Raw genomic sequence first — 27,459 nt, 5'->3', positions numbered from 1 at the left:
AAGTGCTCTTCTGTATAAGAGCCTGAAGCTGGGTCGCTTGCAGTTTGTTTCGGCACCGAAACCCTGTCTGCGTGTTTTTTCGGCTCCGAGGTGACTTTTTTCTTTTTCGGTGCCGAAACCTCTCGGCGTCGATCTTCTTCGGTGCCGCTGTCTCGGCGTCGAGCCGTGTCCACACCGGCATCTCGGTGTCGAGGCTTGTCTCCAGCACTTTCTCGGTCCCGAGAAGGCTGCGTGCCGGTGTCTCGACCGGAGTCGGACGATCTCGGCACTGTTTGGGCCTTTTTCGGTGCCGACGGTCGGTCACCGAATTTATGGGTGGAGCCATGGCCTGATGGCAGTGGCGTCCCCTGGGCCTTGTAAATCTTCCTCTGTGTGGTTTTCGACGTCTTACTCACGGTTTGTGTATCGTCGAATCCTTCGGAGTCTGAGTCTTGGATCGAGAAGGTACCTTCCTCTTCTTGTTCCTCGAACTCTCGGTGGGCTGTCGGCGCGGACGCCATCTGAAGTCTTCTGGCTCGACGGTCTCGGAGTGTTTTTCGGGACCGGAACGCACGACAGGCCTCACAGGTGTCTTCACTGTGCTCAGGTGACAAGCACAGGTTACAGACCAAGTGTTGGTCCGTATAGGGGTATTTATTGTGGCATTTGGGGCAGAAACGGAACGGGGTCCGTTCCATCGGCGTTCTTCAGCACGCGGTCGGGCCGACCAGGCCCCGACGGGGGATCGAAAAACTACCCCGAAGGGCACCGGAGCTCTTCGATCTTCGATGCGGTGTTGAATCTAACTACGCCGATCCCGAACGCAACAATACCGACGAAAATCTTCCGAAATTAGCTATCTTTCCGTTCCGAAACTCGGAGCGACAGGAACACGTCCGAACCCGATGGCGGAAAAAAAACAATCGAAGATGGAGTCGACGCCCATGCGCAATGGAGACAAAAGGAGGAGTCACTCGGTCCCGTGACTCGAAAGACTTCTTCGAAGAAAAACAACTTGTAACACTCCGGCCCAACACCAGATGGCGAGCTATTGCAAAACATGCGTATCTACAGCGACAGATGCCATCGAACATTAAATTTAATCTAGCACCAATTAATACGGCCATTAAAAATTTTGATAAAAAGAAAAGCTTTTTCTGTAGCTAAAAGTTGCAGGTACAAAAAGGCAGGCCTCGCCCTAGTAAAATGCTCAGTTAAACAAGCATTTGCAATGCAATAGGTCTCGCATTTCCTTGAGTTAGAGCTATTGGCGCTGTAAATGCATAACTGGACTTTTCTTGCCATATAAATTGGTCAACCCGCTGCATAATTTGGTCCTCTCTCCACAAAATTCTAGTAGCCCTGCATATAACTAAAGCACTTGCTCTATCTGAAGGCAAACAGTGGGCAATTTGTAAGAAAAAAGCAGAGGTGACAATGAGAAGTTTTAACTAAAAGGTCAGTTTTTCAACACTGATTTTAAAGATGTAAAGAATGTTTTAGAGATTGGATGCATTTTCAGGATGCAAGAATGTAGAAAAAAACATGATTTGCATTATACATGATTTCACTTTGAAACATTTGGTATTTTCGACATGGAGTAGAATCGTGGAAACCCTTTGTACACTACGAGGCTAGAAGCAAACCAGCGCTCAAGCTAGGTCAATTGATCAGCTCAAGGGTTGAAAGTGGATAACAAACTCTGTTTGCATATGCCAACAAAAGGCAAGAGCTTTAGGCTGCACTCAGACGAAGTAGTAACTTCAAGTTTATAGTAAAATATGCTAGAACAAAAACACTTTGATAAATAATACGCAAATATAAACACCAAGTACAACCCCCCCCCCCCCCCCCCCCATCTGAGCAATTAGAAAGAGGAACTTCTAAGATTTGACAGACATTCTAAGAAAAATAAAATGATATGCTTTCAAAATTTTATTCGCAATGCCAACCTGTAGCGGAAACTGACAATCTTGCCACCAAAATTGTTTCCAGTCTGACTTTTCTAGAAGATTATTTTATGCCCTCAAATCCCTCCCCCAAATCACTCTCACGCAGTTGAAACCACAAGCTGCTATTATCTTTATAACTGGTCTTCACTCCAATCTCCTGCTACCCTTACACTGCAAATCACCATGATGTTGTTAGTCACACTCTCACGTGGTACTACTGTAAATGAGCAACAACCAGTACTGACCCAGGTCGCTACCAATCTATAGTTGACCACAAATGCAGCTAACCACTGGGATATTTCTGAGGAACGAGACTTGCTTCTTGTTTCGTCGGATATCCACAAGTTACGGTCTTTCTCTAAAGAGGTTTGGAACTCTTGTGTGCTTCCCACAAACGCAGCGCCCCTTTATGCACTGTGCCCGATGCTTCTGTGAGGAACTCATGATGTATTTCTGCACTTGAAGATCTTCTTCCTGATGTTGACCTCGTCCATCCCTCATATTACCGGTGCCCAGCTGCTTTCCACCATCACCTGCTTCAATGACCTAACCCAGGAGGGCGGGTCTTGTCCGGGGTCGCAACAATGAAAACAATAACAAATGAGCCACTCTTGTCACTTCTCCAGCACAGGAAGCCACTCGCGCAGCCCCACCTCGATTTGAGCGAGCGGGAGGACGTACGAAAATTCTACTGACTCTGCCACGGACTCTACCGCCATCTTGGAACAGAAGAAGTTTTCTTCAGTTACCAACAGTAACTCAATGACAGTTACATTTTAGTTTCTATAAAATATTATCAAGGTAAGACAAGCACTTAAGTAAGATTTCAGTAAGATTCAGGCGAGTTCGCAGTGAGCTGTGCTTTCACCTGTGGCTCCATATTTTCAATATAGCCTGGCTGGAGCGCCTACAGGACTTGTAAAAGGATTGCTAAACATTACTGTTATGCCCAAGGACATGCATTGGGTTGGAACGTCTCAAACGAGTGCATTTTTAGGGTATTATTTTGAAACAATCTTTTTCTGTGAAGTTCAAATTAACCCTGGGGAGTCCTCTCAATAATGAACAGAGAGAGTCAACAGATAAAAAGCTCTCACATGAGCATGACAGAGATATAATGACTGCTAATACGTGTAAACAAAGAGTGCATTCTGGTGATGTCTTCTCTAAGAGAAGCACAAGCAGGCCTCCGCCCTCGCTTCCACAGCCGGGGGCTGAGCAGAGAGCCGGCGAAGAGCAAATGTGACCAAGATAACAGCCTGATTTACAGCCTTGATTGAAGCAAAGCTGAGCTTAGAGCAAGAATGCTCTGCAAATGAAAAGGGAAGCTTTGCCAAATACGAGCAGGACACGAAGAAAAAAAAGTACCCTAAGGAAGAGATAAATAAGACAAAGCATAATTACAGTAGTTGGTCCCTGCTCTCAAAGAGAAAAAGGAGGGACAAAGAGGCATAACTGACCACTAGCAAGAAAGGATCTTTAAATGACACTGAAACGAGCAAATGAAATGCCTTTAAACCCACAGTAACTATACTTAAAAGTATACAAGAGGCAGTAAAAAAAAAGGAGTTTACTATATCTATGCCTAAGAGAGATATAAAAAGGGCATATCAATACACCATGGATAGTGTCGTTAATGGGGACCATATCATAAGAACAAGTTGAGAGATCAGAAGTTTTACACCAAGCACCCACTGGGGAAATCAACTAATGGAATAGGTCCAGTTCTAAATAGGTGAGTAATCGGCATGAATCGTTGGGCATATCCAAAGAAAGATATGGCTCAATATCAGGAACAGTTTTTATCAGAACAAATTTCCTAAAAGACACTTTTTGTAAGGCTGAAGCTTTCCTCTCTGGAGCCACTTTCCTAAGAAAGGCTTCTCTCAACCAAGCGACATCTTGCTTGGTAATGCTTCTAGGGTTTTAAAAAAGCTCATGCCTCCCAAGGCTTTAAAATTATCCTTAACATGCGACAACCAAGGCATATTCGCCTTGTCATCTCAGTGCATACCATCTTCAATAATTGCCCTATTGAGACTTAGTTCATCCTTTACCCCAAATAGCACACCACAACAAAAGTAGGCACAAACGGATAAAATCACCAATATAAGCCACTCCCAACTCTTCATGAAGAGTCTCAGATCCAGTGCCTTGCTCAACACCCAAGAGGCCACTCACAAAGTTATTATCTGCCACCCCCAAAGCATCTATGTTCACATGACCCCAGATGTCACAAGCAAAAGTGGAGTTGGGTAAACATTTAGCTTTACAGATCTCCAACATAGGCTTCAAAGGTTTATGACCCAATCGCAATGAAGAGTCACGAGCAGCGGCACAAGCCCTTGACATTTCACTCACATATTTCTTAATCGAGGGCAGGGCTGCCAGTTAAGTTTTGAGTCCAGTAGAACTCCCAAATAAGTAAACAACTCTACCTTACTTAAGACTTGACTTGCACACAGAGTTGCACTTTTGCTATTTTTTGGCCCGAAGACCATCCATCACAAGTGATTTTGTAAAATTAGTTGTAAGATCCAAACTAGCTATATAATTCACAAAGGTATCTAAAAACTTCTGCAGACTCTTGGCGATTAAAACAGCATTGTCTGCATATAAAAGGGCTGGGAGAGACTTGCCCCCAGCTTTTGGCACATCCAGCTCTATCTCCAAAAGTTCATTCTCCAATCGATTGACATACATGATAAAAAGAAAAGGGGCCAGGATACATCCCTGCCGAACTCCCTGACCAAGAGAAAAGAACCTGGTGCATTCCCCACCATTTCCATAAAGGACAGAGGCCGTCAGGCCCTGATGGAGGCCCGTCAAAAAATATATCAGGTTCTCTTCCACCCCCATGGAACCCAGCTCTGCCCATATTTTCTCTCTGTTTACTTTATCAAAGGCAGAGCTGAGGTCCATAAAGGCAAGATGCAGTGAACCTCTCTTTGCCCTAACGTGCTTATTACCAATAAGATGGAGATTTAAGATGTGTTCCACTGTTCCCCGGCCTGGACAAAACCCGTACTGAATGTCATATAGAATATTTTTCTCTTCAGCCCACTGAGTTAGTCTATTCAACACAACCTTTCCAATAGTCTTAATCTCAACATTTATTGCGGAAATGGGCCTGTAGCACGTAGGGTCACTTCTATTGCCCTTCTTAAAAATTGGTACAATAATAGAATGGCACCATGAAGAAGGAATAGCACAACTAATTGCAGCATTGAGATAAAGAATAAGCAAAGGGGTCCATAAACCTATAAGTGCCTTAAACAGGTCCCCAGGAACACCATTTGTGCCGGGTGCCTTTCCCTGTGGAAGGGAACCAATAGCATATCCAACTTCTTACCACAACAACCTTATATGAAATTCCTCACCCGGAAGAGGGGACTGAGAGGTAGGAACAGGTCCATTATATAGGCCAGAAAAAATGGGTCTCCCGCACCTGAGCAGGCACTAAAGTGTCCTGCTCCTCTACTTCAACATCTTTAAAAAAGGATGACTGACCACTTTCTAGAAAAGTGTACTCGACTTCTGCCAGCTAGCCTGAAGCAGGTCTTCCCATAGCTCTTTTTTCAAGGCTGATCTCCTATTTTTTAGCACTTCTCTATATACAGCCCTACAATGTATTCTCTCTCCTTATCCCAGGGTTGCTTTTTTAATGCAGTAAGAAGCGCCTTTTTTGCCCGCGTACAATCATTATTAAACCAATGACTGAAAGTCGAAGGAACTGACCCAAGCGGCTTGGTCAAGGTCTTATTAATGTTCCTACAGATTTTATCATATGCCGCTAGCATATTCTGGTTTAGGGGCCTTGACATCTAAACAAGTCTGGAATTCCTTAGGACAAGATTAAATTAGCCTGGCAAAAAACTACTGCTCGGGTACTATTCTACACCACTTGACTCTGCTGCCCTGATCTGTGGGACTAACTTCGTGGACTTAACAGCTGGATTCCCTTAACTCAAACTCCCAATAAAAACTAGCAATGAGTGGGTTACGGTCACCAAGGACATTCCAACTCACAGAAAAAGAGATTAATAAGAGGAGCAAAAGCGCAGAGACATACATATAATCTATATTAGATCCTTTCCCATGACCCTTAAAAGAGGGGGCAAGAAGGCTTTCTTGCAGGCTCCCTCGGTTCAAGAGGTTGACATAATTACACTCAGATTACAAACCATTCATTATTACCCCTTGTCTCGTATAACTTTGGTGATCCTGATCCTGAAAATCCCCAGTCTCATAGCATCATCTTCAAAAAGCACCCTTTACAAAGGTGAAGATTAAAGTCACTAAGATCCATGAGTACTCTACTGGAGGCATGTTGAGTTAGGTAGAACCTATGAACATAAGAGCTCAACAAGGTCATAACATCCTTCAATTCATTCCCATGAGCTGCACCCCAGGATGTGAGGAAAAACTTCCATAATCCCTTCCATACTATAAGCCAGGTCTACCTTAACCAATGTCAACAAACCCCCACTAGGCCTACCACTTGTCAACGGCAAATCATTAGTTGAGAATGACACATAACCATCCACGTGGAATCCCCCAGTTAAGACCGTTTCCTGCAAAGATATAACAGCAAAGAAGTGAGAAATTTCAACCATTCGGGGGTCATCAGACTTCGCCCTTAAACCTGAAATATTCCAGGACATAATTCTAAGAGCCCTGGCAGAAACTGCTGCTTGTGGGACATTTCTAAAGCTATTAAACACCCCATTCCCCCTCCCCTTTCCCCAGGTCAGGCTTGCTCATTGAAATCAGAAAGGGCTTCAAACCGATTTGTCACAACAAAATTTGGCACTACACTCCTAACAATAGTGTTGTGGGAACTGCCAGCTTCTTTGTGAGAATTAGATTAAGGAGCTGTAGGGGCTGGCCTCACTGAATATGGTTTATAAAAACAGCTTAGGGATATAATTTTTATACCACCATTATAAAAGGGACCTGACTCAAACCTCCTGATTAAATCACCTGCCCTCCGGTTGTTTGGAAAATTAACAATGCAATCCCCACCAATAGATTTGATAGAAGGGCCAATCCACCTCACCCTTCGCACCATGATTATTTTTTCATAAAGCTGCTGACAACCAACTAATGACATTTCCCTGCAGCCAATTGAACACCTTCTTTTTAAGGTTATAAAAATCCTCTTTAACCCCAGATGCCGTAGACGCAACATTAGCCAAAATTATTACAAACGGCATACAGGCAGAAGGAAAATGCAAAGTTTCTGAGCACCCAGAGGGAGAATTATGGGCCAGACGCTGGGATAGCAGACATAGCTTTTGAAACGCCCAGCCTAGGACTGCCCCTTGGTTTGGACGTGGCTGCATCATCAATACGAGGTCCCTGCACAACAGACGGCAAGCCCCTGCCTTGAGGTTTCACTGTATCCATTAACTTTGTATGCCTTTTTAACATATTTTATTCTAAGTTTGAATACTGCTGAAACAAAAAACACTCCTTTTAACAAAGAGGTAATTAAAAGACAAATATGTGTAATAATTTTAGTCAGGCAGTCAATGCACCTTTTTTGGTAACCTTAATTTTCTGTCAAATACTTATGTTACCATATAGATGCCAATTGCCAACAACAGAAAGCAATTAGTTACCCACTTACCTACATGAATTAGTCTCTGCGGGATAATGTACAGTCATTTACACTGGTTAGTGCTGCATAGCGGCAGCAATCTGAAACACTTTTGTAGAGGTTAAATAAATAAATAAAGAAAAGGCAATATCTCCTGTACCACCTCTTCTGGTTCAGTAAACAGTAGCAGTTTCAAACAGCATATTTAGCAGGACTCTACTAGAGTTAGAAGCTCAGACAGAGGTACTAAGCCAGGCTGTGGCTTTTGAATAATCATGAAGATAAACAAGTTACTTACCTTCGGTAACACTTTTTCTGGTGGATACACTAGCTACCTGTGGATTCCTCACCTTATGAATTCTGCCAATGCGCCAGCATTTGACAGAAAATTTTCTTCCCAGCTCTCCACGTCGACAAGGACGTCACAATTGCAGTGCTCCGCATGCGACTCCGTTTAACGTCACCGTGGCAATAAGAGGTCCTTGCCGGTGTGCTGATGTCAGTTTCACCCTTTTTTCCGTGCCTTTGAGGCGAACATGTGAAAACCGACCTCACGATTGGACATATAAATACATACATATAACCATACTGAGGTAACATAAGTACAACATTTATTTATATAAAAATTAATCAAAACATGTATACACTTATAATACAAAAGTCTTGGTATGACCAGACAGGCAACAGGGAGGCGGGTGGGGCTGTGAGTAATCCACAGGTAGCTAGTGTATCCACCAGAAAAAGCGTTACCGAAGGTGTGTAACTTGTTCTTCTGATGGATACAACTACCTGTGGATCCCTCACCTTATGAATAGAGTCCCAAAGCAGTACCGCACTCAGAGGTGGGTGCCTGACTAGTCACACCAAGAAATCCTGCAACACAGAACGTGCAAAATGGTCATCCCTCCTGACTTCCGAATCCAAGCAGTAGTGCTTCGCAAAAGTATAAAGGGAAGCCCAAGTTGCTGCTTTACAAATATCTACCACTGGAACACCCCTAGCCAAAGCTGAAATGGCAGCCTTACCCCTGGTAGAACGAGCTCTAATACCCTTAGGAGGAACCTTTGCTAACGAATAACAGATCTTAATACAAAGAATGACCCATCTGGATATGGTTCTTTTATGGACAGCTCTGCCTTTCATCTTTCCCACATATCCAACGAAGAGTTGGTCATCCAACTAAAAGTCCTTTCTTCTCTCAATATAGAAACTGAGAGCCCTTCTGGGGTCCAAGCGATAAGAGTCTTTTTTCCTCTTTTGAAGGATGAGGAGGAGGGTAGGAAGAAGAAAGGGTAATAGACTGCCACATATGGAAAGGAGTGACAACTTTAGGAAGGAAAGCCACCCTGGTTTTCAGCACCACTTTGTCAGCAAAGAATGATGTAAAGGGAGGTTTGGCAGTAAGGGCCTGAAACTCACTCACACGCCTAGCAGACGTAATAGCTATAAGGAAAACTGTCTTAAAGACCAATATTCTTAAAGGACAAGAATGCATAGGTTTGAACGGTGAACCCATAAAAAAAGTCAAAACCAGATTTAAATCCCACTGAGGCATAAGAAACGGAGTGGGGGGAATTTATTTGTTAAACCTTTCAAGAACCTAACAACTATAGGTGATTTGAACAAGGAAGGGTGATCCGGAAGGCAAACAAAGGATGACAGCGCCGACAAATAGCCTTTGACAGTCGCAACTGCACAACCCTTCTGCATTAAAGTTAAAGCAAACAACAGAACACCAGACAGATGGGCTCTCAAGGGATCAATTTGTTTCTCTCCACACCAAGCCACGAATTCTGCCCACCTGCCGGCATAAACAGTCTTAGTGGAGTGTCGCCTGGCCGATAAAATAACATCCACTACCTCTGGTGGGAGAGAGAAAGAACTCAGATTTCCTGTTCAATCTCCAGGCATGTAGGTGCAGGCTCTGGAGGTGGGGGTGTAGAATCTGCCCTGCGAGAGGAGATCTGCCCTGAGAGGGAGACGGAGCGGAGGGCACAGTGAGAGTCGGAAAAGGTCTGTGTACCACACCCTTCTCGGCCAATCCGGAGCTATTAAAATGACTTTAACTCGATCTTGGAAAATCTTCCTCTGAACCCGAGGAATCAAGGGTATGGGGGGGGGGAACGCGTAAAGCAACTGGTTGCACCAAGACATCTGAAACGCGTCCCCCAAAGCTCCTTGCACCGGATACTGGAGGCTGCAGAATGACAGCCAGTGCAAGTTCTCCCAAGTGGCAAATCGGTCTATCTGCGGAAAATCGCACATCCGAAAGATGTGAAGGGCCAGGTCTGGATGGAAACGTCACTCGTGATCGGCCAAGAAATGCTGACTGAGACTGTCCGCACGTACGTTGAGAACTGCGGCCAGATGATTTGCTACCAAGCAAATCCGATGGTCCTGAGCCTAGGACCAGAGCCGCAGAGCCTCTCTGCAGAGAAGGTATGACCCTACTCCTCCCTGCTTGTTGATGTACCACATCACGGTAGTGTTGTCCGTCAAGACTTGAACTGACTGACCGCGAAGGGATGGGAGGAAGGCCTTGAGAGCCAGACATATCACCCGCAATTCTAACAGATTAATATGAAAAGTCTGTTCCACTGGAGACTAAAGATCTTTGACCTCCAGATCCTCCAGATCCCCCAGATGAGCTCCCCACCCTAGAGTGGAAGCATCAGTTATGACCGTAGCCACCGGAGGCAGTAGTGAAAATGGCCTTCCTTGGGAAAGGTTGCCGTCCACAGCCCAACCTCGTACATCTGCTGCAGCGTCTCTGGAGACCGTTATCGACTCCTCAAGATCCCCTTTGTGTTGAAACCACTGCCTGCGGAGGCACCGCTGAAGAGCCCTTATGTGACAGCGTGCATGAGTGACCAACAGAGTGCAAGAAGCGAACAGACCGAGCAGGCGCAGGACCTTGAGGACTGGAACTACTGCTCCATTTTGAAACATTGGAATCAACGCCTGAATGTCCTGAATCCGCTGAGGCGGAGGGTAGGCCCAATTCAATGTTGTATCCAGTACTGCCCCTATGAACAGGAGGCGCTGAGAGGGCTCCGGGTGAGACTTGGGCATGTTACCGAAAAGCCCAGACTGAACAACAACTGAGTTGTCATTTACAGGTGATGCAGCACAAGCTCTGGAGGCTTGGCTTTGACCAACCAATCGGCCAGGTAAGGGAATACCGGTATTCCTGTCCTCCTAAGACTTGCCGCAACCACCGCCATAAACTTCCTTGAGGTGCAGAAGTAAGACCAAAAGGAAGGACCACAAACTGGTAGTGTTGCGACCCCACCACAAACTGGAGATACGTCCTGTGCGACTTGAGAATAGGGATATGAAAGTAAGCATCCTACAAGTCGACAGACACCATCCAATCGTCTTTGTTTAACGGCAGAAGCACCTTCGCCAGAGTCAGCATCTTGAATATCTCCTGCTTGAGGAACCAATTCAAAATCCTCAAATTCAGGATATGTCTCAATCAACCATCCTTCTTGGGGATCTGGAAATATCTTGAATACCCTGACCCCTTTCCTGCTCTGGAACCAACTCCACTGCGCCTTTTGATAACAGGATTTGAACCTCCTGCTGCAACAACAGGAGATGGTCTTCTGAACAAAAAGGACAGGGGGGGATTGGAGGGGGAAACTCCAGAAAAGGAAGGGCATACCCTTTCCTCACAATATCTAGAACCCTGGAGTCTGATGTGGGGAACTCCTACTCGTGAAGAAAAAGACGTAACCTTCCCCCTACAGGAGAATTGTGACTCAAAATGGGTAGAAAACTAGGGCTGCTTCCCTTGTTGTGCTCCCCCAGAGGAAGAGGGTGATGCAGGGTGCTGTTGGTGGCCCCTCTTGTCCAAACACTCCCCAACCCTCTAAAGGATCTATATGGGAGGCTGGGCAGGCTGTTGGACTGTGGACTGGGGTCTCCCACGATAAACAGCTCCACGCCCAAACCCCCTGAACCTCTGAAAGAACCTGAAAGGGGTAGTAGTGGAAGCCTGCAGACCCAAAGACTTCGCTGTGGCCCTACTGTCCTTGAAGCGCTCTACGGCAGAGTCAGCTTTAGCTCCAAAATGCTTTTCTCCGAAAAAAGGCAGGTCCAATAGAGTGGTCTGGACATCTGTAGAAAAGCCAGAAGACCTCAACCACGCATGACTCCTGGTGGCGACTGAAGTACCCATCACCCTGGCCACTGAGTTTGTAGTATCCAGACCAGGATGGATAATCTGCTCAGCCGCAGCTTGAGCGTCTAACAGGAGCTCACCGAACTGCATTAAGTCAGGAACTACAGCTTTAGCCGCGTGCACATATCTACCTAACACACAGGAAAGATTTGCCTATTTCAGGGCCGTACTGCGGGATGAGAAAGTCTTCTTGGCTGACTGCTCCATTCTCTTGGACTCTCTGTCTGAAGGAGTAACAGGGAAGGAGCCTGGTGCAGAACATGGCGAACATGAGGCCTGAACCACTAAACACTCCAGAGTCGGATGCTTTGATTAAAGTCCCTGATCTCCCGTAGCCACCCTATACGTCTTGCAACAGATATTTTCATAGCTGGCGATGACACAGACTTCTCCAAACCTCCAAAAGAGCATCATTAAATGGAAGCAAGGGTTCTGTTGAAGCTGAAGAAGGATGCAGGACCTCGGTCAAAATTTTCGTTTTACCCTCAGCAGCTGGCAACGGAAGGTCCAAGAAATTTTCCGCCTTCCTGACCACAGAATGGAAGGAGGCCGCTTCCTCTGTAAACTTCCCTGGAGATGAAAGATCCCATTTAGGGGAAGTGTCCAGCCCACTGGCTGAGTCTAGGCCCTGATAATCCTCCAAGGGTTCAGCAATCTCTCCTTCCAGCAGCTGTCTTTGGTACTCCTGTTCTTCTAAGAGCCTCAGTGCTCTTCTCCGCAACCTCAACCTGGCTTCCAATCTTGGTGTCGACAGAGTTAGCCGGCGTCGACGACACCGGCTTCAGGACCGATAGACGCAAATCAGGAGAAGAAGGAGACACACTACGATCCAATCCGGACCCATCCGGCGCCACAGCTGATCCCATCGGCACCGTGGACACATGAGGTTCCGTCATCGGTGTTGACTGTGTATGAGGCGACGTCATCAGCGCCGGAGTCCTATAAGGTGATATCATTTGCGCCGTAGACCGATGAAGTGACGTTATCGGCGCCGAACCGGCACCCTCAGCCGGATAAAAAGGCATGAACAGCACCGACTTATATGGAGCCGGAGATCGCAATGAGAATGCCAAGGGACCCGTGGTATCAGCCGGTGGACCAGCAGGGGCCATAGCATTAAACATGTTGAACATGGCATTAAAAAATGCAGCCGGATCCGCTCCCGGAGCAGGTAAGCCAGGATACCACTGATCTTCCTGCAGCACTTGCGCCGGCTGGGCATCAGAATCCTGCACCCTAGGTGAAAAGCGAGGACTCTCTTGGGGTGCAACCACCTCGCAGACTGATGGCTCTGGAGAAGCCTGAGGGCTTTGAGGCTGTGGAGTCACCATAGGGCTAACCTCCCACGTCACCGTCTAGATGGAGACCTGGATCGTGAACGACCTCTAGCTGTATGAAACCGAGAGTCGTGTTGTCACTGCTTCTTATGCTTCTTCAAAGAGGTATGTGAAGACTATCTCTGATGACTTCTGTGTCCTTTCTTCACCTTAGCCAGAAAGAGTTTGGCTTCTCTCTCCTTCAGCGCCTTCGGATTCATCCTTTCTCAGGGCACACACTCCTCTACGTCATGCTCCGAACTTAGGCACCATAAGCAGTAATCGTGAGGGTCCGTGACCGACATACAACATCCGCACTCCTGACAAGGTTTAAACCCTGACTTTCTAGGAGGAGACAATGTAACCAGAGACAAAAAGGACCCATTTAAAACAGTAGCTCCCAGAGAGCTAGGAGAAAACCTTTAGAGTCGAAGGCATGAAAAAAAGAGAACTGACGTCAGCACGCCGACGAGGACCTCTTATTGCCACGGTGATGTCAGACGGAGTTGGGTGCGGAGCCGTGCAATTGTGACGTCCTCGTCGAAGTGGAGAGCTGGGAAGAATATTTTCCGTTGAATGCTGGCGATAAAAGGGAACTGACGTCAGCACACCAGCGAGGACCTCTTATTGCCACAGTGGTGTCAGACCGAGTTGCATGTGGAGCCGTGCAATTGTGACGTTCTTGTCGACGTGGAGAGCTGGGAAGAAACTTTTCCGTCGAATGCTGGTGCATTGGGAGAATCCATAAGGTGAGGAATCCACAGGTAGTTGTATCCATCAGAAGAACTAGTTACTTACCTTTGGTAACACTTATTCTGGGGAATACTCTTATCTAACCGTTATTCCCCACTGCAGAATACTCTAAAGTACCAGACTGGATTCAGAAACTTGTCTCCAGCAATACTCCTGCAACATTGCTATGTGGCTGTGTGCGGGATCTTGTTGGCTCCATACTGTCCCAGTCGTGACAGATTAAAGCTACATATAACTACCACCCCTGCTCGCTGATGTCAGTTTCTTATTTTTCAATTTCCCTCCATAGATAAAAATCGGGAACAATTGTTGGTACCAGTGTTCAGATTTCTAATTTGGAACCTTTAAGGTGTTAAAATAAGATCACTCCACAAAACGGGAAGGTTGGAGGGCCGTGAGGAATCTACGGTTAGAAAGAGTATCCACCAGAAAGAGTTTTACTAAAGGTAACTAACTTGTTCTTCTGAGGAATACTTCTAACCACAGATTTCTTACTTTATAATAGATATTAGAGCAGTAGCTCTCCAGGTGAAGAGTCTGTATAGGAGACTCAGACCACAAAGCCATACTGCACAGAGTGGGCAAAATACTTTTCACACTGGACCTGGCAGTCAAGGCAGCGGTACTTCGTGAACATATGCAGCGACGCTCATGTCACAGGCTGGCAGATATCAAGGAAAGGCACTTCAGGTTCCAATTCAGTGCTGCCAACAACCTTAGCCCTGCCGGAGTATGATCTCAAATTTTTGAATGGCTGCTTTTTGGCCAGTGAGCAGTGGATCTTAATGCAGAAGACTATCCACCTCAAAAGGGTTCTCTTCTGCACACACCTCCCTTTTTTCATCCGGGAGAACCCCATAGAAAGCTGATCATCCACACAGTAGTACAATCAATACAAAAGACTAAAAGCCCTTTAGCAGTTCAGTTGATTAAACCTCCACTCAAGAGTTGACAAGGGAAAAGAACGCTAGCAGGTTGATGGATTGCCCAATGTGGACAAGAGTCACAACTTTAGGGAAGAGTCACAACTTTAGGGAAGGTGAGGTTGGGCAGTTGCACTAACTGTGCCTGAAGCTCTCTCATGCCACAAGCTAAAGTAATTGTGATAAGAAATGCATTCTTTAAAGTGAGGCGACGCAGACAGCAGCTATGTATCAGCTCAAAGGGCATACACATGAGAAAAGTGAAGCCCAAATTAAGATTCCACTATGGGATCAAAAGCCTTGTGGAGAAAATCTGTGTCAAACGTTTTATAAACCTCATCACAACAGGTGATTTAAATAAGGATGGTTGGTCAGGGAAAAAAATAAAAAAGCAGAAAGGACTGACAAACTTTACAGAGCCCACTGCAAGCCCATGTTGGGCCTAAGACAAAATGACCAAAAGGACACCTGTCATTTTGGTTTGTACAGGGTCAATCTTGAGAATACCACAACAAGCAACAGCTCTGTCCCGGTGCACAGCATAAATGGACTTTGTAGAAGGGCACTGGTGACAAGTATGACAACGACCACTTCAGGCAGCAGATGAAAATCAGCAAACTGCCATCCCTCAATCTCCAAGCACTGATGTGTAGGATGTTCAGGTTTGGATGAAAGGACTCTGCTCAACTGCTGTGACGGAAGAGCCTGTCAAAGTGGTAGCTTGATCGGAGAGCAGGTGTTCATGTCCAAAAGTTCCAGCCAAACACCGAGCCACTAGCATGACTTGGTCACAGCCTTGCCTGGTCTTTTTCAGGACTCAGTGAAGCAGAAATAGGAAGGGCTACAGAAGGCCTGTATTTCATTTTAGTTGGAATGACTCTCCTAGAGAGTCCCTTTGTGGAAACTGCAAAGCTCAAAACCTTTAACACTGATTGTTCTCAAACAGTGGAGAAAAGATCTATCCAGGAGATGCCCAGCGCCACTACGGGGTGTATACACAATTTGTGATCTATCAAACGCCACCTCCTTAGCTAGTCTGCTGTCACATTCAAGGATCCTGACAGGTTATTTGCTATCAGGAAAATGTGTTGATGCTTCAAGCAACCGCAGAGATGCAGAGCCTTCTGGCACAGGACCCAGGATCCCACTCCATCTTATTTATTGCAATACCAGAAAGAGTGTTACCTAAAGTAATTTGTTTTTCTGATTGATATTTCTACCCACAGATTCCTCACCTTTAGAATAGATACCAAAGCAGTTCCTCCCAAGGTGGTGTGTCAGTGGAGTGGCTCAGTCAACAAAGACCTACAGGACAGAACGGGAAAAATGCCCATCCTGACAGACTTGATTATGAAGGCAATAGTGCTTTGCGAAAGTGTGCTCTGATGCTCAAAAGCTGCCAGAAAGAAATCTAGGACAGGCACTCTGCATGCTAACTCAGTGGTAGCAGACTCAATTCTGGTGGAATGCTCTGTAGGAAGAGTGATAGATTGTCTGACATGAAAATGTGTCACTACCTTTGGGACACATACAGCGTGGTTCTTTACATCAGTTTGTCTTTAAAAAGGTGGTATAAGGTGGCTGGACTGAGAGGGTCTGATGTTCACTCATCTGACAGGCTCTGTGATCAGAAAATACCATTTTCAGGGATAAGAGACATAACAGACAACTGTGCATTGGTTCAAAAGGGTTTCACACTAGGAAAGTGAGAAAAACAGTTATGCCTGGCTGTGGCATCAGAAAAGGATTTGGTGGAACCATATGCTGTAAATGTTTAAGAAATCTCATCACAAAAGGTGATTTGAACAAGGACGGCTGGTACAGCAAACCTAAAGAAAGGGCAGAAGTACTGACATTGAAAAATGCCCACTGCAAATTCTTTCTGGGTCAAATATAACACAAACATCCAACAGTGTCTAACCTTAGACAAGAGAGGGTAAATTCCCAAACTTCCCTTTATGGCTTGAAAGGGGAAGCCTGAAGTGCAACACCCTGCTACCTAATGGGCTGACTATCCCAATTGTAAAATCTTAAACAGGGCAATCTGGCAGTTCTGTGCCACACTGTTTGCAGCTTTCCTTATTCTCTCATTGACTAATGGGTAGATAGGCAGAGGCAGGCAGTGAGGGGGCAGCAGTTGCAGTGACCATCCAGTTCTCTCCATGATTGAAGATGCAGGATGAGATTACACAGGAATTCCAATGAGGACAAGAGAACATGCAGGAAGCACAGAGAAGAAGAGCAAATATCTACAAACCAGCATATTCCTGTGTGGATTTGTTATATGGCGATTACCCTACACAATTGCACCACAGAAGCAATGGGGAAAAGTTCTTGGGTGTCTGGACCACCTACACCCAATTAAATGTATAAACCAAAGTATCAAGTGCAACATGAACATAAGATTATTCATAATGAAATGTAAAATAAAGGACCACAATGTTTTACTGCAGATTTTGTTCAGTAAAATTAAAGAAAATGTTTTTAAAGGCAAAATAGGTAATAAAACCCTATCAGTCATTCACTACATTTGCATTCTATACAGACGCATGCGCCCGGAAGTTTAACGAAATATCACAATGAAGACTTATCCATTCATCACAATGTTTAAAATAAATGAAGTCTAATAAATATAAGATGAAGAAAGTTCTAAAAGATTCACTCACCAAACTTCGACTCGGGAGAATTAAGAAGTTGTTCTAATGGTGGTAGATAAGTGCTGGCAGAAGACACTGAATCAGTGTCGGTTGTTTCCATGCCTTCACCCTCTTCCCTTGCTGCAATATACATATCAAGGATAGGCACATCAGTAGCTCTTCTCTCCCGCAGGGTCTTCATTGGTGGGTGGGAAGGCGAAGGGCCTGAAAGAAGAGCACATCTCTTAAAAACAAGTTAGGCAAACCATATGTATCTCATTATGAAATGAACAACCACTATTAGACGTCTACTGCTAGTGTAAAATTGACCCCTCTTTCCCCCAAATAATTGTTTTTAAGCATTATCAAAATATCAATTTACAATTCTCTAAAACTGTGCAAAACGAGTGGATACTCTGACAAGCAGTCCCACTGCTTGTTTAAATTACATCATCTTCTTCTTCAAACAAAATGAGAAATGAAGGCATTTAAACAATTTATCACTCTAAGCTAACACAAAGTTTTATTGTATTACTGAATGAATATGTATAATTTTTAATGTTTAAACAGGTGTATAAATATTTTAACTTTTCCACTATGCTTTTCCAATGTTTTGGTTGCAGAGAATCTGGTCAGATGGCTCTATTCGTTACACAAAAGTTGTATTCAGAAAAGTCATCAACCGATTGCTTCCTCACTCAATTCTTTGTCATATGTTGCACAATAATTTAGAAGGAAATTCACAATTATGGATACCTCTGTATATAAAAGGACTGATTCATGACATTTTCGACAGCAAATGTACAATATCCAACTTATTTGAAATTCATAGAGTTCTAGGAGTGAGTAATCAAGGAAAAGAATGGCATTCACATATTTCTGCTAAAGGAATAGTTACAGGTGCCATTCTGCTAGTGTAAATGAAGCCTACATATGTTTGCACATTAAAATTTAGAAGGAGGAATAACTTCTCCTACATTCTAATCAACTATTTTGGGGAGAGGGGGAATCCCACCTTGGAAACAGATTCTCTTATCCTTAAACATCTTCTTTCACCTACAGCCTAAATATTATGGCTGAGCAAGCAACTCCGGCCTCCACTAAATGTTAAGGAATATACAACTTTGTCACAGTTAGGCAGTTCAAAGACTTAAGAGTTAGTACCTACTAGGATAATGTTCTTCACTGCAAGTATCACACATCAGTTTCTCATACTCTATACGCTCCAGCTCGTGATCGTCTGCTTTCCAACTCATCACTTTGCTCCCTGGCTGTTATCTGTGAAGTTACCAGCAGTTTCTAATGGAGTAACAATATCCTTTATGGAAATAACTGTACTGCAAAGACTCCTCTCCAATCCATACACTGTGTTGAAATCTCAAGTGTAGCACGTCTCTCAAGAAAGTTTTGAAGGAAAGGGTGTGTACTACATAGATAGCCAGGTTCCTTGTTCACCAGATAAAATTTGGATATTGACCCATTTACACAAGTCAGCGAAATAGGGCGTGTTCAGTAGAAGTGTTGCTTATTAGGCTATTTAGCGTTTAGTGAATAAAAATCCCTGTGCTAAGCACAGTAACAGGGGATACATTTTCTTTTTAACTGAAAATAACCCTACAAACCAAATATTGCACTCCTCTACAGCTTCCACCAAAGAGAACCAACTAAGATTTGAAATAACCTAATTCTGGAAGACCTCAGTCACCCTATTCTGACCAAATGCTCTCATTTATTCTGTAACAATTAACCTTCAAACCATCTCCTATTTCCACTTTAGGATTACCTGGAAGACAGACATCCAATATTAGTCTGATTACGTTGTAAAGGGCTGAGCTATAGCTACCTCTGATATTTAACTCCCTAAATGCAAACTGCTCTCATGCCTTCTGAGTACCTTCTGACAAGCTCACAAACTGGAGGAAACCCACCTTTATCATTAGATTGTACACTGAACCTCTCAAAGATCAGGAACTACCATTTTCATAAGCCTGCTTAATCGCGGTTACTCCACTCGAATGTTGCTGCTACACTTTGTCACAGCATAACCATATTGGGGGCTCCACATACAGATTACTGTGCCCTCAGCACTGCCAACAGCTCATCTGACACCACAGTTCTGTGTGCAGTATCTTGATGTAGATCACAGATTTTATTTTTTCCCCTCATCGAACTCTCTCTCTCTCTGCGCACAATGACGGACCATTAAGAAGACAAACATGATAACCCCCAAACACCAGAAAATGGATAAAGAAAAGGACAATGCAGGAACCACCCTTTCTGAACTCTAAGGTTAAAGGAAAAAGTGACAGTGCTGGGAACATGGAAATCATTCTTCAACAACTAAGCTCTTTGCACCAAATCACAGTCTCAACCATGTCAATTTCAGAATCTCTACAATCTGGACTATCAGAGTTATCCATTGATGTCAGGGTCCTCGCCAACAGATTGGAGAAGGCAGAGAAAAGAATTAGTAAAACAGAAAATGCTCAAAATATTCTGACAAAAAAATCTGATGTCATAGCAAAGAAACTATCACTTGAAAAGGATCATAGAACTGGAGGACAGGAACCGGGGTGAAAAAGTAACAATCTTTGGTCTTCCGACAGGCTCAAAAACGTTGTGGAATCTTATGTTGCCTTCCTGGAGTCATGGATTTCCAAAACCCTTGGGATCACAATTATGAAAGACTTTGAAATCGAAAGGGCACGCAGAATCCCCAATAGAAGGTCTATTATAAACACACAGATGCTTTTAGATCACATGAGAAAGATAAAATCCTTGTTTTGCAATGGCCATAAGGTTGGTATCTCTCAAGACTTTGTAAGGCCTAAAGTGCCATGTAGAAAAACTTCCTGAATCTTAGACCAGAACTTTGTACACTCCACATCTCTTTCTCGTTTATGGGACCAACTGAAAAAACCCACAATGGGCACACCAAGGTGTTTGAAGACCCCGAAGACCTTTAATCGTTCCTGAGAGACATTTTGGATGTTAAGATGTCTAATACCTACTATCATCTAGTATAAGGTATCTTTTAGTTGGATCATTACCTCCTTATTACTGTTTCCTTTATTGTTCACAGGTGTTTCTGATGTTTATAAGGGATAATTGACTGTACTATTAGAACATTCATATACATTACATTCTGATTGTTATACAAATTAGAACACCCTTGCTGTCTCGGTCGATATTTCTGTACTCTCACCAATGTGATACATTTACTATTTGGTTTCTTACTTATGCAATAAGTGATACATTCTCTTCATAGCACTAGAGGATTAATGGTTGTCCTATATTGTAGTTATCAGGAGTTATACTTGTTCACTATCTCTGTTTATTGACACATACCTATCATTAGGTATTGTTACTGATCTGCTATGTGATATTGTCCTATTAAGAAAGCATTGACCTATGATCTACGGGTCCAAGACCTTGAAATAGACCACAAGCATATTTCTGTATTGGTTACTACAACTAATGAACGCCACATTTAACATTTTATCCCTAAATACTAAGGGTTTCAACCATCCACTCAAGAGGAAATAAAATACTAAACTATAGCCACAAACTCCTTGGCAAAATTATATTACTGCAAGAAACGAGAACAGAGGAGGCTGCAACACACCGTAAGCAACATTCATGGGTCCAATATGGTGTGTGTGCGCACCTGCAAATCAAAAGAAAAAAGTGTAATCACATTTATTGAAAAAAATCTTAAAGGCTCTCTTGACACATTTTCAAAAGACGACAATGACAGATGGGTAATACCCTGCCTCAACGCAGCTGGTACCCCTGTTTATCTTATCAGCATACATATACAGACCTACAAATGATGACTCCTCATTCTGGAAGGACCTTAACAAATGTGCATCAGAGTTACCAAAAGATAGTTTTGTGATTTTAGGGTGGTGACTTCAATCTCCCATGGAATACCACCCTGGATAGATATTCAATTGAATATATTAATCACCCTAATCTCATCTACAAATGTATCAGCTATGTGAAGACAACAATCTGGCCAATTAATCGACCAGTCAGTCAGTCAGTCGACGTGTAGAGTATGACTTGTCATTCGTCTAGGTATCTAGGCACTGGTAGGGTCCAGGGTCTCAGTCAAAAGCCAGGTTCTCGGCATCCTACAGATCTCCTGTAGAGTTGGGAAGGTCCTGAGGTGCAAGGGGAGGCTGTTCTAGGCTTTGGCATCAAGGTAGCAGAAGAAGCATCCTCCTTCTTGCTGCGTTGTATGCAGGGGGTATGGGCCAGTCTGAGATCGGGGTAGCAGAGGTGTCTGGAGGTTTTGTGGAATTTCAGGCAGTGGATAATGTACCAGGTCCGGAGTTGTGCAGGGCCTAGAATGCATGGAGGAGCTTGAACTGGCACCTCTTCTGAACTCGGAGCCAGTAGAGTTTGTTTGAGGTGGGGGTGATGTGGGTGTGAGGAGGGATATCCAGGATGGCTTGCTGCACCATTCTGGATGGCCTGTAATCTTTGAACTGGGTGGGCCTCAATTCCCTTGCAAAGACTGTTTCCGTAGTGCAGGCGACTGGTGACGATGGTTTGGGTGATGGTGTGTCTCGCGTTTTAGGAAAGCCACTAGAAAATCTTACGTAACATGCACAGGATGAAGGTGCAGGAGGATGACACTGCATTGACTTGGGACCTCATGGCAAAGTGGACTCCAGTTCTGTGGGCCAAGAGGAGGCATCCAGGGAGGAGTTGTCGCTGCTGAAGTTCCAGGCTTCTGTCTTGTCATGCATTGGTGGTAGTTGGTGGTGTTGGGAGATTTTAGGGAGGGAGAGGATGAATTTTGTGTTGTCGGCGTAGTATATAATGTTGAGTTTGTGGGATCCGTCTATGTTTGTAAAGGGGGACATGTAGGTATAGAAAAGGGTGGGGCTGAGTGATGAGCTTTGAGGGACTTTGCAGATGATTGTTTTGAGTTTGGAGTTGAACCGAGGAAGGTGGACTGGTTATGTTCCGTCGGTGAGGAAGAAGGTGATCCATCTGAGTGTGGCTCTTTGGATGACTAGAATGTGAAGTCTGGCGATGAGCATGTGGTGGGCGACTGTGTCGAAAGCTGCTGGGAGATCCAGAAGGATAAGGGCTGCTGTCTTTCCTCTGTCAAGGAGGGCCCAGATGTCATCTGTGGCCGCTATTAAGGCTGCCTCAGTTCCATGGTTGCTGCAAAATCTGGATTGGGAGTCATCTAGGGGGCGATTGTGTTCCAGTTAGATGGTGAGTTGTTGGTTGATGGCTTTTTCAATGACTTTGATGGGAAAGGGAACAGGGAGATGGGTCTGTAGTAGCTGAATTCATTGGGGTCCGCTGAAGGGTTCTTCAACAGGGGTTTGACTGCTGCGTGCTTCCAGTCTTCTGTGAAGGTAGCAGAATCCAGTGAGGTGTTTAGTAGAGTGAAAAGTTCAGGCCGAACCTTGATGCTCCTAGGTTGAAGATGGGGTGGGGGCAAGGGTCGGATGGGGCACCTGAGTGGTGCTGGTGTCTGGAGTGGGAGGTGGTTTGCCTTGAGATGAACATATGTGTGGAGGTACAGCAGTTGAAAAAGTCTTCAGGCTTAAGTTGGGAGTTGAAGTTTCTGTATATTTTGGCGATTTTGTCGTGGAAGAAATCTGTGAGGCTGTTGCATAGATTCTGAGAGGGAGGGAAGGGAGAGATGTTGCTTGTTGCTGTTACGGGGTTGGTAAATTCCTTGACTATGCTTAAGAGCTCCTAACTGTTGTTGGGGTTAGCTTCGCTGTGCAATGGCAGAGCTTTTGTTTTCATCTCATGTAGTTGGCAGTGGTATAGGCTGAGTGCTGATTTCTAGGTAGTTCTGTTGGATAGGTCTTTGTTGGTGTGCCACCTTCTCTCTAGGTGCTTGCAGTGGCGCTTGGCTCTCCCGTGGTCCACGGTGTACCAGATGGCTTGCTTGGCGGATCTTTTGTGTTTCTTATTCTTAATGGGGGCAACAATGTCAGCGCAGTCAGTAAGCTAGGTGTTGAAGCTTCTGACATCCTGGTTCACGTTGCTGTGGTGTTAGGGCAGGTTGGCGATGAGGGTGTTGGTCCATTCGGTCTCTGAGGCCTTGTTCCAGCTGCAATGGGCTACGTTGGGTTGCGTCAGGATGGACGGAGGGTATGGGGGTCATGATGAAGAAGTGGACGATTGAGAGGTTGGTCCATGAGAGTTCGGTGGGGTTGCTGTATTAGATGCGGTTCAGGGGGTGAATATGGGATCGATTGTGTGTCCTGTTATTGGTGTAGGGTCATGTACAAGTTGGGTGAAGCTAATGTTGTTCAGGCTGTAGAGGAGGTTGTCGGAGTTAGGTTTGGTTAGGTCATCGAAGAAGAAGTTGAGGTCACCAAAGAACATGTAGTCCTTCGAGACCATGGAGAGGATGAGGGGATGAAATTGGTGTGAGGTTGCAGAGGTCCCAGTGGAAGGTATCCAAGGGTTCCCCTAATGGGGGATTTCTCACCCGCTGGATAGGGAAATTGGGGTATTCCATTGCTGGGATGGTGTCATCTGTGGCAGTAGTACATTCAATGGAGTCTTTGTGGATGATGCGGATTCCTCCGCCTGGCTTTTTGATGTGGTTGTGGTGGGTAATTCTGTATCCTGCTGGTATGGCAGTGGTGATGTCAGGAGCTGATGTGGGGTTGATCCAGGTCTCGGTTAGAAAGACCATGTCGGGTGCAAGAGTGTCAATGGGGTCACAGACCTTTGTGGCGTGTTTGCTGAGTGAGCAATTGTTGAGTAGAGTGCATGCAAGATGGTGGTGGGTAGCTTGGGTTGAGCGTCAAGAGGGCTGGGTGTTGCGGATAGGGGTGGTGTGCGTGTTGTGGTAGTTGAAATGGTAAAGGTGCAGGTGAAAGGTTGTACCGTGAAGTGTGGTGCAGGTCGGTGGCAATGTTCATGGCGGCATCCAGGGTTGAAGTCATGAAGAGCAGTAGAAGTGTAGCTGTGGATGGTGGTTAGACCAGAGTTCCTGGCGTTGAACACAGTCCATGCATGGATGGGCGCAGACAGGATTGCCTTTGGCAACTTTGGCGCGTCAGCAGTGCATTTGTGCTGCAGCCACCATTAAGTAGGTCTGGGGGGGCACTAGGAGGCGGTGGGCAGGTTTGAAGAAAAGGCGGGAAGGAGAGGGGAAGGTGGAAGGAGACAGGAGGAGGAGAAAGGAGTAGGAAAAGGGCAAAAAGGGGCAGCAGCCAAAGCAGTCTAAAAGGGCAAAGAGAGCAGAAAAGGCAAAAAGAGAGCAAAAAGAATAATGGAATAAGGAGAGAATGAAGCAATAGGGGAAAGACTGAAGTGGAGAGTAAGATAAATGTGCAGAAACTGGCAGGAGCGGCAGAAAAAAGGGCAGGAAAGAGCAGGAGCAGCAAGAAGGGTGGGAAAGATAGCAGGAAGAGGCTTGGGAAAGAGAACAGGAAGAGGCTAGAGAAGAGAGTGGTGCAGAAGCAGGGAGAGGAAGAAGAATGCTGCAGAGGAGACAGGGTCTGGAAAAATGCAGAGGTAGGTGGAGAGCTGGGCTCCTGGGCAACAACATTTGATTGATTTCTGGGGCATACATTACCAATAGTGGTATTGAATTCATCTTCTACTTACACCCCCACAATTCCTCATCAAGTTTATAGATAATCTAACTTACTAGCAGCAACCTCATTCCCTTTTCCTCATAACCATCTGTTCACCTATTGGTATTTCTGATCACTTCTGCATCTCCTTGACTGTCAAGCTAGTCAAACTCAACCCCCCAAAAAATACATGGATAATGAATGATAATGTACTGGAGAATCCAATGTCAAAAACATGAATTCAGGAAACCCTCAACTAATGTTTTCTTGGATAGTTCCACTCAAGACCTCTCAAGAAATTAGATGGAATGCCATGATAGCTAAAGTTATTGGGGTCATCTTATCTGTTATCAGTGGAAAAAACATAAAACCTAAATGGAGGACTATCAGAACTCTAATCCTCAATTAAACAGCCTGAACTAGACTGAGATCTCTCTCTTGATCCTAATATTAATCTCAAAATTAAACCACTAAAATATAAATATAATTCTTAGTGAACATGCACATGTTTGATCAAACAAAATGTAAGCTCTTAACTTTCTTGAATGCAATAGAGTGGGTTAATTATCCAGTCTTTACTTAAAACAGAAACATACAAGGTCATGTACACTAGCAATCAAAGATAAAAATTGCTTGATTCTTTTAGAGACTAAGGTGATTTTGAACTCTTTATTCTCCTTCTATAAGAAACTATACAATCCCTCTACCATGACTGACATCTCCAAGTGCCATAATTATCTTTGCAGCGGGAATCTCCCAAAACAGTCAGATTCCTCCTTTGAACTCTTAAACAAAGAAAACGATAAGAATTAAATCATACAGGCCGTTAAATCTCTTAAACGTAAGAAAGCCCCCAGGCCTGATGGCTTCCCAGTTGCCTTTTAGGAACATTTCAAACTCATTATTACCTCAACTCCAAAGTTATTAACATATTTTGACCCCTCTGGAAAGATCTAGGGTAGTGTTTCCGAAGCCTGTATTGTGGTAATACACAAAAATGGCAAAGGTCCTCTGAAACATAAAAACTGTAGAGCTACCATTACTAAAGACCAGTTACAAGATCTACATCAAAACATTAGTGTCCTGCTTAGAACAGGTCATGCCCTCCATTATCCACCCTTCCCAGACTGATTTCATTAAGGGCAGACTTGCTGCGGAGAACATCCGCTTATTCACTCATGTTATTGAGAAGGCTGGCTTACTTTCCTCCCCAACTATAGCTATGGCAGTTGATGCTGAAAAAGCCTTCAATAAAGTTTCATGGCCCTTTCTGGAAGCAGTCCTCCATCAATTTACCCCTAGGACCATGTTTTACCCACATAGCGTAATCCCTGTATCTCAAACCATCAGCCTTGTATCAAAATTGATGGCAAAGTCTTAGATTATTTTTTGCTCCACCATAGAACCAGGCAAGGCTGTTCCCTATCTCCCTTACCTTTCTTGATATCTAGAGAACCATTGCTTCAGACTATCCATAACAATATGAAAATTGAAGTGATTCCCTTCGCCTCCGGTTATCAGAAACTTGCTGCCTATGCAGACAATGTACTTTTCATTCTCTACTTCACTGGGGAAGATAACGCCAAAATGTTAAATCTTATTAAGAAATACACTTGTTTCTGGTTACTCCCTTGACAGAGAAAAAAAACAAAAATTTCCCCATAACATATTATGTTTACCACTTATGGCCCAAGACTCCAAATTAAATTAACAACCTTTGTGCCTAAATTACTAAGGAATTGAATTAAAAAAAAAGACTTGGCAGAAACAAAATCACATGATGAAACTAATCTATTATCCATAATTAAAAATATGTTGGGATTGGTCCCAAAAAAGTATTACCTGGGGTCGCATTGAAACAGTTAAAATGATGGTTGTCCCTCACATAAATTTTATTCTCAGAATGCTCCTTCTTAAATTGTCTTATAATTTTCATAAAACATTGACACTTTAATCCCTAACTTCACATGGAGTGATATCATAAATTTACAGGAGGTGTACGGATACTTAAATTTAATAACAATCAAATAGATTTCCTTGCCAGACAAGCTATACATTGGTTAAATCGAGAACTCCACTCTCATCCCCCATAGTTTGCAAAGAAATAGACCTGGTTAATCCATTAGCTTTGACAAAGCTTTGCATCTCTGAAACAACTGAAGGTTCCTCACTCATACCAGATCCTTAATGCACCATTCTAGTGATACATTTCCATTTCCTCAACAGATGCTTCCAAAATAGGTTTAAAAAAATCCAATCACTCTTCTATTGTGGTTTAATCTTCTCATCAAAATGATCACTGAACACATGTTTTTGGAACTATGGGCACATCTCCTCATCAAAGACTTGTGGTCCCCCCGATTTTCCACTATCTTTCGCAATGATTTCTGAGCAATGCAATCCCCCCTCTACAAGATCCTATAATTGCTTAAAAGGTAAAGCTGCAATTATAAAACTGGGAAATTTACATCTTTCTGACTGTGCAAAGTTCCTTATCTTTAATTCTGGCAAAGGACATATTGCACTCACAATATAAAA

The 27,459-nt window shown here is 44.2% G+C and overlaps 1 protein-coding gene across 2 annotated transcripts in view; it reads right to left on the bottom strand.

Moving 5' to 3' along the window:
- The window catches only part of GCC2 (GRIP and coiled-coil domain containing 2), a 418,679-nt gene that overhangs the window by 51,191 nt on the left and 340,029 nt on the right, over positions 1-27,459 (bottom strand). For both annotated transcript variants that reach the window (XM_069204470.1, XM_069204471.1), the window contains exon 20: positions 17,378-17,572. In XM_069204470.1, coding sequence (XP_069060571.1) covers positions 17,378-17,572 — 195 coding nt within the window. The remainder of the gene's footprint in view (positions 1-17,377; positions 17,573-27,459) is intronic.

Source organism: Pleurodeles waltl, chromosome 8 (genome assembly GCF_031143425.1).
Source record: "Pleurodeles waltl isolate 20211129_DDA chromosome 8, aPleWal1.hap1.20221129, whole genome shotgun sequence".
Classification (NCBI taxonomy): Eukaryota; Metazoa; Chordata; class Amphibia; order Caudata; family Salamandridae; genus Pleurodeles; species Pleurodeles waltl.
This window is presented reverse-complemented; position numbering and strand designations above follow the sequence as displayed.